Source organism: Ranitomeya imitator, chromosome 3, assembly GCF_032444005.1.
Source record: "Ranitomeya imitator isolate aRanImi1 chromosome 3, aRanImi1.pri, whole genome shotgun sequence".
NCBI classification, from domain to species: Eukaryota; Metazoa; Chordata; class Amphibia; order Anura; family Dendrobatidae; genus Ranitomeya; species Ranitomeya imitator.
The window spans coordinates 63,998,165-64,017,924 of record NC_091284.1 but is presented as its reverse complement, the minus strand read 5'-3'; the positions used below and the strand labels follow the sequence as shown (position 1 = coordinate 64,017,924).

The window sequence follows — 19,760 nt, the reverse complement described above, 5'->3', positions numbered from 1 at the left end:
AGCTTCCTGTCTCCTGACAGAGGAGCACCAGCTTCCTGTCTTCTGAGAGAGGAGCACCAGCTTCCTGTCTCCTGAGAGAGGAGCACCAGCTTCCTGTCTCCTGACAGAGGAGCACCAGCTTCCTGTCTCCTGACAGAGGAGCACCAGCTTCCTGTCTCCTGAGAGAGGAAGGCCAGCTTCCTGTCTCCTGAGAGAGGAGCACCAGCTTCCTGTCTCCTGACAGAGGAGCACCAGCTTTCTGTCTCCAGACAGAGGAGCACCAGCTTCCTGTCTCCAGACAGAGGAGCAACAGCTTCCTGTCTCCAGACAGAGGTGCCCCACCTTCTGACACCAGACAGAGGGGCTCCACCTTCCTGACTCCAGACAGAGGAGCCCCACCATCCTGACTCCAGAAGAAGGAACCCGACCTTCCTGACTCCATACAGTTGAGCCCCACTGTCCTGACTCCAGACAGAGGAGCACCAGCTTCCTGTCTCCAGAGAGAGAAGCACCAGCTTCCTGTCTCCTGACAGAGATGCACCAGCTTCCGGTCTTCTGAGAGAGGAGCACCAGCTTCCTGTCTCCTGACAGAGGAGCACCAGCTTCCTGTCTTCTGAGAGAGGAGCACCAGCTTCCTGTCTCCTGACAGAGGAGCATCAGCTTCCTGTCTCCTGACAGAGGAGCACCAGCTTCCTGTCTCCTGACAGAGGAGCACCAGCTTCCTGTCTCCTGACAGAGGAGCACCAGCTTCCTGTCTCCTGACAGAGGAGCACCAGCTTCCTGTCTCCTGACAGAGGAGCACCAGCTTCCTGTCTCCAGACAGAGGAGTACCAGCTTCCTGTCTCCAGAGAGAGAAGCACCAGCTTCCTGTCTCCTGACAGAGGAGCACCAGCTTCCTGCCTTCTGAGAGAGGAGCACCAGCTTCCTGTCTCCAGAGAGAGAAGCACCAGCTTCCTGTCTCCTGACAGAGGAGCACCAGCTTCCTGTCTTCTGAGAGAGGAGCACCAGCTTCCTGTCTCCTGACAGAGGAGCACCAGCTTCCTGTCTTCTAAAAGAGGAGCACCAGCTTCCTGTCTCCTGAGAGAGGAGCACCAGCTTCCTGTCTCCTGACAGAGGAGCACCAGCTTCCTGTCTACTGAGAGAGGAGCACCAGCTTCCTGTCTCCTGACAGAGGAGCACCAGCTTCCTGTCTTCTGAGAGAGGAGCACCAGCTTCCTGTCTCCTGAGAGAGGAGCACCAGCTTCCTGTCTCCTGACAGAGGAGCACCAGCTTCCTGTCTCCTGACAGAGGAGCACCAGCTTCCTGTCTCCTGAGAGAGGAAGGCCAGCTTCCTGTCTCCTGAGAGAGGAGCACCAGCTTCCTGTCTCCTGACAGAGGAGCACCAGCTTCCTGTCTCCTGACAGAGGAGCACCAGCTTCCTGTCTCCTGACAGAGGAGCACCAGCTTCCTGTCTCCTGACAGAGGAGCACCAGCTTCCTGTCTCCAGACAGAGGAGTACCAGCTTCCTGTCTCCAGAGAGAGAAGCACCAGCTTCCTGTCTCCTGACAGAGGAGCACCAGCTTCCTGCCTTCTGAGAGAGGAGCACCAGCTTCCTGTCTCCAGAGAGAGAAGCACCAGCTTCCTGTCTTCTAAAAGAGGAGCACCAGCTTCCTGTCTCCAGACAGAGGAGTACCAGCTTCCTGTCTCCAGAGAGAGAAGCACCAGCTTCCTGTCTCCTGACAGAGGAGCACCAGCTTCCTGTCTTCTGAGAGAGGAGCACCAGCTTCCTGTCTCCTGACAGAGGAGCACCAGCTTCCTGTATTCTAAAAGAGGAGCACCAGCTTCCTGTCTCCTGAGAGAGGAGCACCAGCTTCCTGTCTCCTGACAGAGGAGCACCAGCTTCCTGTCTACTGAGAGAGGAGCACCAGCTTCCTGTCTCCTGACAGAGGAGCAACAGCTTCCTGTCTTCTGAGAGAGGAGCACCAGCTTCCTGTCTCCTGAGAGAGGAGCACCAGCTTCCTGTCTCCTGACAGAGGAGCACCAGCTTCCTGTCTCCTGACAGAGGAGCACCAGCTTCCTGTCTCCTGAGAGAGGAAGGCCAGCTTCCTGTCTCCTGAGAGAGGAGCACCAGCTTCCTGTCTCCTGACAGAGGAGCACCAGCTTTCTGTCTCCAGACAGAGGAGCACCAGCTTCCTGTCTCCAGACAGAGGAGCAACAGCTTCCTGTCTCCAGACAGAGGTGCCCCACCTTCTGACACCAGACAGAGGGGCTCCACCTTCCTGACTCCAGACAGAGGAGCCCCACCATCCTGACTCCAGAAGAAGGAACCCCACCTTCCTGACTCCATACAGTTGAGCCCCACTGTCCTGACTCCAGACAGAGGAGCACCAGCTTCCTGTCTCCAGAGAGAGAAGCACCAGCTTCCTGTCTCCTGACAGAGATGCACCAGCTTCCGGTCTTCTGAGAGAGGAGCACCAGCTTCCTGTCTCCTGACAGAGGAGCACCAGCTTCCTGTCTTCTGAGAGAGGAGCACCAGCTTCCTGTCTCCTGACAGAGGAGCATCAGCTTCCTGTCTCCTGACAGAGGAGCACCAGCTTCCTGTCTCCTGAGAGGAGCACCAGCTTCCTGTCTCCTGACAGAGGAGCACCAGCTTCCTGTCTCCTGACAGAGGAGCACCAGCTTCCTGTCTCCTGACAGAGGAGCACCAGCTTCCTGTCTCCAGACAGAGGAGTACCAGCTTCCTGTCTCCAGAGAGAGAAGCACCAGCTTCCTGTCTCCTGACAGAGGAGCACCAGCTTCCTGCCTTCTGAGAGAGGAGCACCAGCTTCCTGTCTCCAGAGAGAGAAGCACCAGCTTCCTGTCTCCTGACAGAGGAGCACCAGCTTCCTGTCTTCTGAGAGAGGAGCACCAGCTTCCTGTCTCCTGACAGAGAAGCACCAGCTTCCTGTCTTCTGAGAGAGGAGCACCAGCTTCCTGTCTCCTGAGAGAGGAGCACCAGCTTCCTGTCTCCTGACAGAGGAGCACCAGCTTCCTGTCTCCTGACAGAGGAGCACCAGCTTCCTGTCTCTTGAGAGAGGAGCACCAGCTTCCTGTCTCCTGAGAGAGGAGCACCAGCTTCCTGTCTCCTGACAGAGGAGCACCAGCTTTCTGTCTCCAGACAGAGGAGCACCAGCTTCCTGTCTCCAGACAGAGGAGCACCAGCTTCCTGTCTCCAGACAAAGGAGTACCAGCTTCCTGTCTCCAGAGAGAGAAGCACCAGCTTCCTGTCTCCTGACAGAGGAGCACCAGCTTCCTGTCTTCTGAGAGAGGAGCACCAGCTTCCTGTCTCCAGAGAGAGAAGCACCAGCTTCCTGTCTCCTGACAGAGGAGCACCAGCTTCCTGTCTTCTGAGAGAGGAGCACCAGCTTCCTGTCTCCTGACAGAGGAGCACCAGCTTCCTGTCTTCTGAGAGAGGAGCACCAGCTTCCTGTCTCCTGAGAGAGGAGCACCAGCTTCCTGTCTCCTGACAGAGGAGCACCAGCTTCCTGTCTCCTGACAGAGGAGCACCAGCTTCCTGTCTTCTGAGAGAGGAGCACCAGCTTCCTGTCTCCTGAGAGAGGAGCACCAGCTTCCTGTCTCCTGACAGAGGAGCACCAGCTTTCTGTCTCCAGACAGAGGAACACCAGCTTCCTGTCTCCAGACAGAGGAGCACCAGCTTCCTGTCTCCAGACAGAGGAGTACCAGCTTCCTGTCTCCAGACAGAGGAGCACCAGCTTCCTGTCTCCTGACAGAGGAGCACCAGCTTCCTGTCTCCTGACAGAGGAGCACCAGCTTCCTGTCTCCTGACAGAGGAGCACCAGCTTCCTGTCTCCTGACAGAGGAGCACCAGCTTCCTGTCTCCTGACAGAGGAGCACCAGCTTCCTGTCTCCAGACAGAGGAGTACCAGCTTCCTGTCTCCAGAGAGAGAAGCACCAGCTTCCTGTCTCCTGACAGAGGAGCACCAGCTTCCTGCCTTCTGAGAGAGGAGCACCAGCTTCCTGTCTCCAGAGAGAGAAGCACCAGCTTCCTGTCTCCTGACAGAGGAGCACCAGCTTCCTGTCTTCTGAGAGATGAGCACCAGCTTCCTGTCTACTGACAGAGGAGCACCAGCTTCCTGTCTTCTGAGAGAGGAGCACCAGCTTCCTGTCTCCTGAGAGAGGAGCACCAGCTTCCTGTCTCCTGACAGAGGAGCACCAGCTTCCTGTCTCCTGACAGAGGAGCACCAGCTTCCTGTCTCCTGACAGAGGAGCACCAGCTTCCTGTCTTCTGAGAGAGGAGCACCAGCTTCCTGTCTCCTGACAGAGGAGCACCAGCTTCCTGTCTTCTGAGAGAGGAGCACCAGCTTCCTGTCTCCTGAGAGAGGAGCACCAGCTTCCTGTCTCCTGACAGAGGAGCACCAGCTTCCTGTCTCCTGAGAGAGGAGCACCAGCTTCCTGTCTCCTGACAGAGGAGCACCAGCTTCCTGTCTCCTGAGAGAGGAGCACCAGCTTCCTGTCTCCTGAGAGAGGAGCACCAGCTTCCTGTCTCCTGACACAGGAGCACCAGCTTTCTGTCTCCAGACAGAGGAGCACCAGCTTCCTGTCTCCAGACAGAGGAGCACCAGCTTCCTGTCTCCAGACAGAGGTGCCCCACCTTCTGACACCAGACAGAGGGGCTCCACCTTCCTGACACCAGACAGAGGAGCCCCACCGTCCTGACTCCAGAAGAAGGAACCCCACCTTCCTGACTCCATACAGTTTAGCCCCACCTTACTGACTCCAGACAGTGGATCCCGATCGTCCTGACTGAAGCAAGTTAATGAATAATTGTCATTACAAATAAAGAAATTTAAATCTTATGCCTAATGGTGTAAATAAAAACACATTTAGAAAGCACAGAAGCTAATCTAACATCTAGTGGTTTAGGTAAGATGCTCTGATAGGTTTTCTTTAATGTGCCATATAAAAATCAAGACTTAATAAAGTATTAGTTCATTTAGTATAATGAGAGCCCTTTGCAGGTTGTTTATACCCTACAGATGATTGACATATGTCTATATTCAGAGTCAGAAGACTGCAGAACTATATTAAAATCTGATCTATCAGATGTCCGTAGTGACCAGACTATAATGACTTTGGCCTGACATCTGTGACCTCTCATTCTCTGACCACAATAACTGTGTCCCAAAGGATCTCCAGTCCCAAATCCTCTCAGTTTGCCCAAATAATTCTATTACCTAGTCTTTTATTGGGTCACAATACCTTTACATTGGCAATTAATTGAGAAGTTTTATGCCAACTAAATATATCAATCTAAACCCTGTAGTCTTTTATAAGCATGTCTGAAATAACTCAATATGTTTGCTAACAAAGGCATTATGTCTATAAGGTAGATATATCTACATTGATCCCCTATAAGGCCACCTATATAGATAAGCTGCTTTGAAATAAATAATCTTGCTCCTACAAAATTTTTGTTTTACCAGAATCCAAATTTTACATATAGCAAAAGTAAGCACTACAAGTGTCCAATTATGTTACACCTTATAGAAAAACATGCACATAGACCCCTTTACAATTAAGCTAATTGTCTGCCCTCTAGTGGTATGATGAAATATTGCAGCTTATACCACTTTAAATAAAGTATTTAGTGGGCCCTGCTGAAATATTACTAGATAGGTAAATTATAACTTGAAAATAGCCTGCCATAGTTAAATGTTGATTTATTTCTTCATTATATCAAATAGATATACCTGCATTGTGCCAGCTCCCCTTCTTTGTGCCAAGTGCAACTTTGTGGTGCATGGTTGTATCTGGGGAATCTAAGTAAAGGATGTAGAAAAAGAGGATATTCGCCGATTTTGGATACAACTTGTAATAATCTATGTTGCAGTGTCAATGATGTGTAAAATGTATCTAGAACATACTGAAATTGGTGAAATAATGGTTTTAAAGGGGACCTGTCAGTTTTCATAAATATATATTTTTTTTTAACCAAGAGAAGCCACTCTTTTCCTGAATCTGGTTTTGCTTTTCTTTTGATCCTGCTTCTCTCCATTCCTGAGATATAGCTCAGTCTTCCCTGTATGTAAATCTAGTCTTTTTTGTCCAGTGGGCGTGGTCGTCAGCTCTTCTTTGTGGGAGTGTTCTTGAGGACCACACCCACTTATTGAAAAGGCTAGATTTATATGCAGAAAACAAGAGGCCGTATCTCAGGAACGGAGAGGCGCAGGAACAAAAGAAAAGCATCACCGGATTCGGAAGAATAGCGGCATTTATACCAGGCAAATTGTATATATATATATTTATGGCAAATCACAGGTCCTCTTTAAGCTTCATAGGCTTTTTAGAAGAGAAGAATTCCCTGTGCGCGAAGCTGAAGTCATCTTATTAGCTGGCTGGATGATATATACGTCTCTCAGAAATAAATATAATCCTTTCAAATATCATTTCGGAGGAGGACGCCATGTATTAAGATCAAGCTTAGGACATTGCTGAATGTATAGAAACTTAAGGGCTCTGCTAATGATGAATGATCTTGAAGGGGGCCGGGTCCATTCAAGTACAGCAATAATTGCTAGCCAGATCCTAATTAAAAATGAGAGTTAGCAATTGTTCTGGTGTGACTTAATTATATTTAATTCTGAGAGCTAATGATTTCAATGATATGGTGGTGTAGAGGTAACACAGACTAATGGACAGTACCTGCAGGGGTAAAGGTGAAGGACTGAACTGCAAAACAAGAAGGTAAAGACAATTTGAGTTATAAGCTCGACTGGAGAAAAAAAGATCAAAACATTCTAGTGATCGAGTGATGAGAGCGACACTTTCCGGCATGGTCACATGACTTTTTTTGAAGCAATTGCCACTCAGCAGCCAATGGAGAGCTCTAACATATCAAGTGATACATTGCATGTCACTAGTGGTGGTAATGAGAATGTGAGCTTAGTGCATCCCAAGGCAGACCCCTGAACACATATGCTTAGATGTAGCAGAGCTGAGTTTGCCAGATGCAGCATAACTTAGCACATGCCTTCTATCACATCTGTATTAACCCTCAGTTATCACAATGCAAAGTCATTGCCGTTATAAGAGAGGAAACACAAATTCAGCTCTGCTACATCTGTACAACCACAAGGTAGCCCAACACAGTCTCTTACGCCGCAGCAGTCAGGCTTTGTGAGATTATTAATTTACAAATTGTGATCTATGATTTATAATGCACATACTGGAAATTAAGTAAAGGCAATATACAAGTAAAGGAGTGCATGAAAGGCAATATATAAGTAAAGGCTTGGCTCCTTTGCTCGATTGATTACACATTAAATCTAAATATGTTGTAGAGAAAACTGAAAAGTTCTACAGCATCTAATTATTTGCATTAGACAAGGACTATGAACATTTGCCCCGCTAAAGGTACATTTTGGTATTACAGGACTATTAACCTATATGTGGGATGGCTGCAGGCTGATATTTTTAGGCTGGGGAGGGCCAATATCCATGGCTCCTTCCCAGACTGAGAATATCTGCCCCCAGCTGTCTGCTTTAGCTTGGCTGGTTGTCAAAAATCGGGGGGACCTAAAGTTATACTTGCTTATCCAATGGTAACACATTAATGGCCATGTCTCACGATGATCTAGATCAGGGGTGTCAAACTGCATTCCTCGAGGGCTGCAAACAGGTCATGTTTTCAGGATTTCCTGGTACTGCACAGGTGATAATTTAATCACCAGCTCATTATTTGTGTAGGTGATTAAATTATCACCTGTGCAGTACAAGGAAATCCTGAAAACATGGCCTGTTTGCAGCCCTCGAGGAATGCAGTTTGACACCCCTGATCTAGATGGTTAGGAGATCAGTCAAATCAGTGATGAAACCACTCTCCTTGCTAGCCAGCTGACATGGAGCAGAGCGTGAGAAGCTGTGCCTGTGACCGGAAGTAACCTTCATGATGCCACCACCGGTCATAGACAGAGCTTCTCACGCTCTGGTCAGTTTGTCCTGGATACAGGGATGAATGGTCACATTGCGCCATCACTCAGCAATGCACCCAGATGTACCCTAGTTGGACAATGTTGTGGGACATATTGACCATCAGCAGACAGGTGAGGGATACTGTGTTTTTTATTTTCATTTGGAAAATAATGGGTAAAGGGAGTAGGGGAGTTTTTATTGCAAATAAAGGACTTTACTCTGTGTGTGTTTTAAACTTAAGCTTGTGGTGTTAGTACTGGGGGCGTCTCGTACATTACAGAGCTGACATTAACCTCAATAATTCCACCCCACTTGCCACAGCACCAGGGCAAGTGGGAAGAGCCAGGCAAAACACCTGAATTGACGCCACTAATAGATGCGCCTTTTCTGGGATGGCTGTTGGCCGCTATCTGTAGTCTGGGGGAGGCAATGTCCATGGCCTTTTACAAGTCTGAGAATACCAGCCCCCAGGGTGCGGACCCTCTATCTTTGATAACCTGCCAAGATAACACTGACTGCTGAGGGATGCAGACCGCCGCTGTCTGTTCTTCCTGCGCTGGTTAGCAAGAACAGAGGGGACCCCACTGCATTTTGTAATTTTATTTACTGCACAGGCGCCAGCTGATTAATACGATTGTCATCGTATGATATCAGTGAGACCAGGCGTACGATAATGAGAGTAGTACTTTCATCAGACTACGCCTGTGACTGGCGGTAACCTTTTTACTGTCAGTCAACGCTGTAGATTCACATGTTGTCATTTGTATGACAGCGTGAGAACCATAGTGCTCGAGGCAACAAACTTACCGCTGATCAGAGCCGGCGTTTTTCGTGCTGTTGTACAGATGACAGTGTGGGGGAACGCCGGATGTTCAAGCCACATTCATTTCAATGGGGTCCAAGTTCGGGTATGAGTTCGGATATTGTTCTGGTGCCCGAATTAACTTTTTTTTTTTAATGTTAGGATGGACACGAACATCCACTGATCCGCCCATCACTAATAATGAACCCCCGCACCGTAGCTATACAGGGAAATATATTTATTTATCAAGCTCCATATATATTAATCTCTCCATGAATCTATCACATATCTCGCTGTCTATCTATGTACCCCATATCTATCCATCCATCTATCTCTATATCTCTACTTATCTACCCATCTCCCCAGGAGACATAATAAAACTAACCCCTCTGTAATAATACTGGTAAACATGAGCACGATATGTGCTCTATTATATTAGCTTTATGTATGTATTTCTAGGAAATATCTTGTATAAAATAAATGTAAATTTAAATAAATGTTCTTTAAACTTTGCGTCCCTCAGTTACTCCTCCTAAAAATATATGGATGAATTAACAATTGGGTGTGTCCATAAACGTTTACTCTAAAACTGTTCAATCAGTACTGACTGCACAGAGACACACCCATTTGGCAAGGAGAATGGTAACATCCAGTTGTCAATTTATTTAAAAATAATTCTTAGAGAAATAACACAGAAACAACAACAGTCCTGAAGAAGATGCTCCACAACGGAGACGGAGAATACAAGCATCACTAAAGCAGGAGAGGCAATAGGTCCCCTATAGAGTCACAGGCTTTGTATCGTTTCGTTTTCTTCTACATTTTTAATACATTTTAAAGAGCATTGCTTAATGAAACCAGGTATATAACAAAACGGCTGTAATGAGATCTTGAAAAGAGATCGTGTCATATCTCATACTTTTCATTTTTCTCCTAATTCCTCATTCCAGGAACAAATTGTAATACTACTCTCCGGCCCTCCTTCTTATATTTCTCCTGCCTTTTTTTCCCTGAAATTTCCATAATTCCAACCATTAATATTCGCCGTCTGGAGAGTTCAAACATCTGACATGATCGTATCTCAAGAGAAGCCGTGCCACAATATACCGCGCTGGATCCTGCTTTGAAGTACTATTGGTTTGATCTAACATCTTATCCATTTGATCTTCTGCTCTGCAAAGATCTATCAAATTCCCTGGTCCTGGAGAAGCACCAGCTTCTTATGTACTAGGAACTCATACATCCGCCTACAACAAGCGAGGACTGCAGAATTATCTGGGTCAGCGTATTACTGGAGATGTGGTGGTGGAAGAATAATGAGAGGACTTTACCTACTAGAGAGTGGCGATACACAGAAACCTACAAAAATATCTATCTATCTCTTATCTATCTATTTATCTATCTATCATCCATCTAATATCATCATGATCTATCTATCTATCTATCATCTATCTATCTATCTATCTATCTATCTATCTATCTATCTATTATCTATCTATCTATCTATCTATCTCTTATCTATCTATCTATCTATCTATCTATCTATCTATCTATCTATCTATCATCATCATTATGTATCTATCTATCTGTCAGTAGGATCAACCCTCCTAAGCACACAGGAAAAAGTTGAATAAAATGATACCTTGATATCGGCAATTTAATGATTTATTCCAGCAAAATCCACAATTGAATATGTAAATGAGCTGTTAAGATTTATGGGCCAGACACTGACCTCCTTGAGAATCTGATCTGCCTCCAGAGCTTATTTTAAAACATATGGGAAATGTGTCTCACACTGGTAACTCCCCTTTCAATTAAAATAAGCTCTGGAGGCAGATTCTCGGGAGAGATCTATGTCGGGCCCATAGATCTTAAGAGCTCATTTACATATAAAGAAAACATTGAATAAAACATTGGATTGCGGATATCAGGATATCAGATTATTCAGCTTCCTATGATCTGCATATCCATACAGTCGAAGAGGGTGGATCCTACTGACAGATTCCCTTTACGTTTTCTGCTGGCTTAGAACTGGTGAGAAGACGTATAATAATTATTTGGGAACATTTTTCAGTAATAGGCTTTCTCCACAACATATCTATCACTGGTTAACTCCAAGTTCTGTTTTTATATGGAATCACTGCTGGCTAACAGACTTTGTTGGGTACCCAAGATACTTCACTGCACAAAACGCATTTCACGTCATTCCTTGCATCCTAATCCCGGAATGAAGATTGCACTGCATGTTCTATTTCATCTCTTACCGGCATAGTTGCTGAGTCCCTTTCTCTTCTTTCTGCGCCAGTACAGCCATATGCTGAATCCCATGAGAATTACCCAGCATGCCCCACCAATTCCTGCGATGAAGGCCGGTTGTTTTACAACATCAGTGATCTGCTCGGTGATGCTGTTGTTATTCTCTGTGATTAAAACTTCATTACGATTTCCTGCAAAAAAAAAAATATATATGTAAAAATGTAATAATATAATGGAAGAGAAGATGTAAGAGATAATGGCATCCAAAGGACAATCACGTCATTCATAGATTGTGGAGCACATGGCAGCCAATCAGATTTCTGTGTTACATGATTTTATATTAGGCAAGGGCGAAACCTACAGGTTAGATGTCGATGGAGCTGGAGCGTAAGGGGGACTAGAAAAGCAGCAGAACCTAGATTTCCTCCAACAAGCCACTTTGATATAGCCAAGGTACTTAGAGAAGGCAATAAACCAAATCAGTGTCCTACGCAAAGGAACGACTTGATAATAACTCTCGACTCTCTGAATTCTTAATTATATCAGCAAAAAGATTTGAGATGCCAGGTTCTGACCTCTGGTCCTATCTTATGGTGCAGCTTGACTTCACTTCTGCAGCTGGCATCCTCACGAGTACCTCTCTTACGTCCTAGGCCCAAAGTAGTCATGATGTAGCTGCAGGCTCGGCCTAGGAGTCTAGGAAGCATCAGAGACGCCCATGAGGTGTTGGGCCACGAATGACGATCACAGAAGTAAAGTCCAGACGCAAAATAGGGCTTTGCCAGAGGTTGGAACTAAATACTATGAACACTTTTCCTTCTTACGTCCTAGGCCCAAAGGAGTCATGATGTAGCTGCAGGCTCGGCCTAGAAGTCTAGGAAGCATCAGAGACACCCATGAAGTGTTGGGCCACAAATGACGGTCACAGAAGTAAAGTCCAGACGCAAAAGAGGGCTTTGCCAGAGGTTGGAACTAAATACTATGAACACTTTTCCTCCCTCATCTGTAATGATAGCATCGCTTAGGGTAATATCACAAGTGCCATTAAATGGGATTTTCCCCACTTTTTTTAAGAAGCTTAGACACATCAGCAGTTTCTCATTAGCCACAGTGATACCTTCCCTGGATGTTGATGCTAATGGATGACTTAGTAGCGAGTGTAGAGGAGCAATGCCACTCCTGGAAGTGAATACATATTTTTTTCTTTTATATCCCACACTGGGCTCTCTGATAATACATTTTAAAGTAGGGGAAAATCCCTCTAAAGGTACTATACAGCGACTTACACTATATATAGTGTGTTGCTAAGTTAGGAAATTGATTTGTTTACACATGGAATTTTGCAGTGTATTTAATACATTTTTTTTAAAGAAAAGCAGCTGTGTTTTACCACTATGGTAACTTTATTAAAGAAAGCACTTCCATCATACTTTACATAATTTAAGCTCTCTGAATATATTGCAGTCTGCATATTATGTGGCATTATGTACTTACAATTGCTCATTTGGCCTTTCTACCCAAATAATTAGTCTCTTTTCCATTAGGTTTATGACATTATATGATTACAAACTGAGTAGCTGAATCCTTCTAAGCTCTATGTAGAAACAAGAGGTCAATTTTCCCTGTATGAGTCATCATTACAAATGTCCCTGGCAGTGGGGAGGAGGAAGCAACTGGGTCAGGAGCTGAAGAGGGGAATGATAAATGCAGGGACAAGAGACTTCCTGTTTCTATATAGAGCAGAAAAAAGAGAAGAATTAGCTGGATAGAAAGGCAAAATGAGCAATTGTAAATACACAGTGCTATATAATATGATGATCCTAATACATTAAGAAGATATAAAATTTGATGTTAGGAGGAGAGCTTCTTTAACATGTGCTGTAGACAAATCACATTTTTACTGTCAGGAGTGCAGGTTGTGGCTGGAGACAAGAAAGTAAAAAAAAAACACTGTAAAAATGCCATGTGTGAACATAGCCTATGTGCTTGCATAGATGTGTCACCCTCATAATACAATTCCTTTAAAGTTAGCTGTAATTTATATTACAATCATTGGATGGCCACACAGAGACAGACGGGGCAAAGACATCTTGTGACAGAATATCACAATTTTTTTTTTACTTAAATGCTGGTTATGTTCCTTTACATGTCTCAGGATATAATAAGCTTAGAGCCAAGGTAAGGAAAACACATACTGCATAGAGTATGTGTTTTGTTCATTTTTGCATAATTACTTTATGTGCTTGGGCTCAAAGCCAAAGATTTGACTCAAGTTGCAAAATTGACAATTGGGTCAGCAACATAAATGGTGCCTACTAGTGATAAGCGAATATGCTCGTTACCCAAGATTACCCGAGCACGCTCGGGGGTCCTCCGAGTATTTTTTAGTGATCAGAGATTTAGTTTTCTTCGCCGCAGCTGAATGATTTACAGCTATTAGCCAGCTTGATTACATGTGGGGATTCCCTAGCAACCAGGCAACCCCCACATGTACTCAGCCTGGCTAATAGCTGTAAATCATTCAGCTGAGACGATAAAAACTAAATCTCTGAGCACTAAAAAATACTCGGAGGACACCGCTCATCACTAGTGCCTACACACAGAACACAGAAGACCATGCTACATCACTACTAATTCACTATTTTCTGGGATAAGAGGGCTAAACAGGCTCGTTTGTCAATAATAAAGTTGGATAATTTTTGCCCCATACTTGAGTTTCCATTGGCTAAAAATTTGCCCAACGTCATCAGAAATTGACTCAATCGTATGCAATTCCAGAAATCAAAGCGTTTCCAAATCCTGGTTAAAGACATAATTGCAATTTACTGGATGATATTTATTAGTATCGGTCCTAAAAATCTAGTACTCCGGTGGATAATATATACGGGAAGCCACAGGTATGTTTGTACTGGAAGGCCTGTGAAAGCAGGTGTTGCAGGAACAATACTGTCAGCGCCACTAATTAGATGGAAGACAAGCCATGAGGGTGACCTGCATCCCGCCATTGTTCTGCAGACAAAGATGTAATGATATACACTGTCTTCCTCCAACTGGAGACTAATGAAGAATAAAACTAATTTGCTGAAGCAAAAATTAATTAGTCACATCCAAATCAACTGCAATTAATACCGTGAAAGTTTGCAAGTCTGAACCAACCGAGCTTATTGCAATTTATGCTATAAAAATGCAATCCTAAGCGCTACGTATCAGCAAGTACAATTTTATCCGCGCAAGTGTAATTTGGACTAAATTAATGTGTTAGATACAACTATGGATTTATAAACTGTTAGCGGATCAGGCAAGAGAGAAGTAATGTCTTCATGGGCCATTAAACCTAATATAGAGGTCAAGTTATAGATGAATGGTAGCCGACACATGAGGCTGACGCTGAAGAGATGATTGAATTTTTTTTGCTGCTCACCTTAAAATCTATCGGACTTATTGTAATATAGCATTGGGGAGTCCTCATCAAACTTTGGTGGTAGAAATTAAGATACTTCATACATTTTGATGAATAACACCTGTACTAATACTAACCTACAAAGCCATCCATAACCTGTCTCCTCCATATATCTCTGAACTAATCTCTTGATATCTTCCCTCATGTAATCTCTGGTCCTCCCAAGACCTCTTTCTCTCCTCCACACTTATCCGCTACTGACCCAACCACCTCCAAGACTTCTCCCGAATATCCCCCATCCTCTGGAATTCTTTGCCCCAACACGTCCGACTATCAACCACTATGGTTGAGCGACTTTTACTTTTATAGGATCTCGTCGGGTTTCACGAAACCCGACTTTCTCAAAAGTCGGGTCGAGTGAAATCGGCCGATCCTATAGAAAAGTCGGGGTCGGGGTCGGCCGAAACACGAAACCCAATGCAGTGCAATGGGATACTATGGTTCCCAGGGTCTGAAGGAGAGGAAACTCTCCTTCAGGCCCTGGGATCCATATTTAAGTGTAAAATAAAGAATTAAAATAAAAAATATTGCTATACTTACCCTCTGACGCGCCCTGGTACTAACCGGCAGCCTTCCTTCCTTAGAATCAGCGCGTGAAGGACCTTAGATGACGTCGCGGCTTGTGATTGGTCGCGCGACCGCCCATGTGACCGCTCACGTGACCAATCACAAGCCGCGACGTCACCGAAGGTCCTTCAAGCGCTGATTCTTAGGAAGGAAGGCTGCCGGAAAGAAGCAGGGTGCGTCCGAGGGTGAATATATACCTAATAGGAATATACTCACCCTCGGACGCGAAGGAAGGAAGGCTGCCGGAAAGAGGCAGGGTGCGTTCGAGGGTGAGTATATACCTAATAGGAATATACTCACCCTCGGAGGCGCCCTGCTTCTTTCCGGCAGCCTTCCTTCCAAAGAATCAGCGCTTGAAGGACCTTCGGTGACGTCGCGGCTTGTGATTGGTCGCGTGAGCGGTCACATGGGTGGTCGCACGACCAATCACAAGCCGCGACGTCATCTAAAGTCCTTCACGCGCTGATTCTAAGGAAGGAAGGCTGCCGGTTAGTACCAGGGCGTGTCAGATGGTAAGTATAGCAATATTTTTTATTTTAATTCTTTATTTTACACTTAAATATGGATTCTGATACCGATTTCCGATATTGCAAACATATCGGAACTCGGTATCGGAATTCCGATACCAAATTCAGAAGATTGCCGACCTCATGGCCGACCCCACACAGGGGTCGGGTCGGGTTTCATGAAACCCGACTTTGCCAAAAGTCGGCGACTTCTGAAAATGGCCGACCCGTTTCGCTCAACCCTATCAACCACATTCGGATCTTTCAGACAGAACCTGAAAACCCACCTCTTCAGGAAAGCCTACAGCCTGCACTGACCCTGCTGTCTCCTCACCACTACCGGAGCTACCGCCTCACCATCACCGGAGCTCTGGCAAACCTCGACCTATTGTCTCCTTCCCCACCATCCTGTAGAATGTAAGCCCACAAGGGCAGGGTCCTCGCCCCTCTGTATCAGTCTGTAATTGTTAGCTTGCTTACTGTAAGCAATATCTGTAATTTGAATATAACCCCTCCTCATATACAGCACCATGGAATCAATGGTGCTATATAAATAAATAATAATAAAAATAATAATTTTTAAAAAGGAAATGACTGTTCAAACAAAGCTCAGGTGCTGGGTTCAGCTTTGACCTTGTCAAACAGTTCAGTGCCCCTTGCTACCTACTTACTAGGTACCATCTATCTCTGTGATCTGACTGCTCCTGTAAAGCCAGAGATGTCAATCAAGGCAGAAGAGGTGGGGAAGAGATACAAGTAGGGGCGAACGAAGGTGCGCTAAACATTTTGACCAAAGTTGTACTAATAGTCAGTTCTTTGTTTGTACAGTTATTTTGATGCACAGCTAACTACTGCAAAAGATTGATTCCCAAACACATTGTCGCATTGGCAAATTATGGAAAAAGGGTTGAAGACTTCTAATCAGGGGCGTAACTATAATAGGTAAAGGGGTTGCCATCGTAACAAGGCCCCAGAGCTCAGGGGGGCCAAAAAGTCCCTTTGACCAATTGAAAAAACACTATTAAAAATTACTATTAAAAATCTGCAATAATTGGCACCATGTTGGAGCTTTTGCATTGGGAGCCAAAAGCTTAAAGTTACTTCACCGCTTTTAGGTTCTAGGAAACACCAACAAGCCACAAGTATATAGCAGAAAATTGAAAAAGAAAAATATATATACTACTAGCTGAAGAGCCCGGTATTGCCCTGGCATAGTAACTAATGTCGTCCAGCGCTCTCCCTCTGCAGCCCCTCTCTCCACTCACCGTCCGCTTCTCTCCCTCCGAAGCCCAGCTCTCCACCCGCCGTCCAGCTCTCTCCCTCCAAAGCCCAGCTCTCCACCCGCCGTCCAGCTCTCTCCCTCCAAAGCCCAGCTCTCCACCCGCCGTCCAGCTCTCTCCCTCCAAAGCCCAGCTCTCCACCCGCCGTCCAGCTCTCTCCCTCCGAAGCCCAGCTCTCCACTTGCCGTCCAGCTTTCTCTTTCCGCAGCCCCACTCTCCAATCGCCGTCCCACATTTTCCGCCCACAGCCCCGTGCTCTCCCTCAGCAGCCCCTGTCTCCACTGGCTGTCCCGCTCTCTTCCTCGCAGCTCCACTCTTCACCCTCGTCCTGTACTTTCCCTCTGCAACCCCGCTCTCCAGCTACCATTGGGCTGGGCTATGAGGAGTGGGCGTGACTTGATACATACACACACACACACATACACTCAGCTTTGTATATATAGATATACATAGTACTAAAAGAACTAAAACAATTTTTAAGGTAGAGTTGTGTTATTTTTTCTTTTAGATGTAGCACATTATATATATATATATATATATATATGTATATATATATATACATATATATATATATATATATATAGACTTACACATACTGTATATACATACATACACACACACATATATATATATATATATATAAAAATACACATATAGACATACATATATATACACACATACACGCTATGTGCTACATTCTAAAAGAAAAAAAACGCTACTCAACTGTCTTTTCCTATGAAGTTCCAGCTTAGGAATTCTTTTCATTCACTTGTTTTTTGGTTGCAAGCAGCAGGCAGATGACTGTTGAAGAAAATCAATAGCCTTAACAGTCACGCGCTGTACTAATGACATCATGGCGCCCATCAATGAGCGGTGATGCCATTAGTAGATCGTGACTTTGATCAACATATGATTGGTATCAGGTGCCGGAGGCTCATAAATAAAGGCCATAAGCATCATCAGAAATTGTGTAATAGAAGCAGTGTTAGTAGTTTATTTTGCTATTCTGTTTAAGTGGATCCGTCACGAGAAATATTATTATGAAAATCCATGTCAGAATGACTGTAGCTGTATAATCCTCTGTGAAAGCTTAAGCTCAAGTTCCCCCCACCTAGCCTAATTGGCAGCTTATCAATGTCCTCCTAACTGCTGAGACCTAACACTACTCAGTACAAGCTGCAGCTATCAGCCAGGCTGGGTGAGTGCAAACTGTATACACTTGTACTCATGAGGTCTCTCACTCTTTAGCTCAATTCAAAAAATAATCATCCTAATATCAGAATTATGCAACCATTCTGATGTGGATTCTCAAAGTAAGCACACCAGCCACATCAAGTCTAAGAGATTTATCTAACACTGTATTGTGAAATCTGTTGTTAGATCTGTTTGATCTTTAGCACTCGGCACAATATAATAAAATACAGGCTGCATAAAACAATAGAGAATGAAATATAAAATACAAGTTTACATAGCCAAATAACCTTGAGATGATTTGATCTGTACTTATATATTCCTCAACCGGGTGTTCACATTTCCATTCAATGCTCTAATTATCTGTTTTATTAGAACAGAATAGATATATTTTATTAGTGATATAAATGAAGCACTGATCCTGAACTAGTAATGATTTTCCGGGGCTGTTTGTATTTGGCGATCAATATGTGTTATTCTACAATATAGAAAAGACAAAGGGGGTTAATAAGGAGTCCAATTACATTTTTTACAAAGCAAACAGTAAAACCCTCTCATCAGTCAATGTGACCCATAGGTGCTATTTCATCTAGCCCGCAACTCCACCGAGTTAATGAAGAAAAAATCCAAAAAAGGAATATATACGATATAAGAGCGGCATAATTGCTTTCAATGCTCGGAGTATTAATGACATAAAAGAAGGTGTCATAAAATGATTGTCGAGGCAGGGACGCTGAGATCGTTAAGGAAACAATTAGCTGCCATCTTGAGCATAATTATCTGGAAAAGATGGCTCCTTTGGGTTGGCGTTCTTTTTATGTCCAATATACTTGTTCTTTTATCTGGTATTTACTGCAGAAACCTTTTAACTCCATTTGGCAGGGTGTACGGCGTGAAGTGATGGGCTGGGGATAAGCCAGAACAGACGGATACATGGATATGTATATTACACATATGACCACAATGTATTATATATGTTTCTATCAACTATATATAATAATATGCGAGCAGAGGTCAAAGTCATAGAGATTAAATGCTGTTCATAATGTCTACTACTATTTATTTTCTGTTATTGTTAATAGCCACAATATATTCAGAGGCAGAGCTGGACTGGCTATCTGGCAATTCTCACAAATGCCAGATGGGCTGGTTCGCCTGTGGGCTGCATTGGCCAGCAACATTATTAACACTTTTGACATCATTAGGACGCTGATACTGAAAAAACTGTAGCTGAGAAGAGAGCCATTCACAGCTTGGTAAGACAGGCTGCTGACAATTTCCGCCATGCAAAAAAGTTGGCAACCCAAAGGAAGTATCAGGCGGTGACGCAATGACAACATTTCACTGCCTCAGAGGAGGAATGGGTCACTGTGGCATGGGAGCAGGGGGAGGTGAGGATTAGTTTGTTTTATTCTTTAAGCAAGAAGGATTATTATTATTAGTAATAAGTGGCACGTTGGGTGTCATTATCAAAAGGAAGGGAGGCACAGTGGGGTGGACACTGTCAAAAAGAGACATGCACACTCAGTTGGACATTGCTAAAAGGAAGGTGGGCACACTGAGTGGGGCATTGTCAAAAGAAAGGTAGACACATTGAATGGGACATTGTCAAAAGAAGGGGAAGCACACTGAGCGGGACATTGTTAATGGGAAGGTAGGCACACTAAGGGGGACATCGTCAAAAGTAGGGGAAACTCACTGAGGGGGGACATTGTTAATGGGAAGGTAGGCACACTGAGGGGGACATTGTCAATAGGAGGGGAAGCACA

General features: G+C 44.8%; 1 protein-coding gene across 48 annotated transcripts in view; it reads right to left on the bottom strand.

Moving 5' to 3' along the window:
- Positions 1-19,760, bottom strand: part of ROBO2 (roundabout guidance receptor 2) — a 1,525,058-nt gene that overhangs the window by 74,509 nt on the left and 1,430,789 nt on the right. For 18 of the 48 annotated variants that reach the window (XM_069760914.1, XM_069760925.1, XM_069760948.1 and 15 more), the window contains 3 exons: positions 10,996-11,178; positions 6,661-6,687; positions 5,709-5,777 (listed from right to left, as the gene is read on the bottom strand). In XM_069760914.1, the coding sequence (XP_069617015.1) occupies positions 5,709-5,777; positions 6,661-6,687; positions 10,996-11,178 (279 nt within the window). The remainder of the gene's footprint in view (positions 1-5,708; positions 5,778-6,660; positions 6,688-10,995; positions 11,179-19,760) is intronic. The other 30 variants (XM_069760937.1, XM_069760936.1, XM_069760946.1 and 27 more) reach the window with 2 other exon arrangements.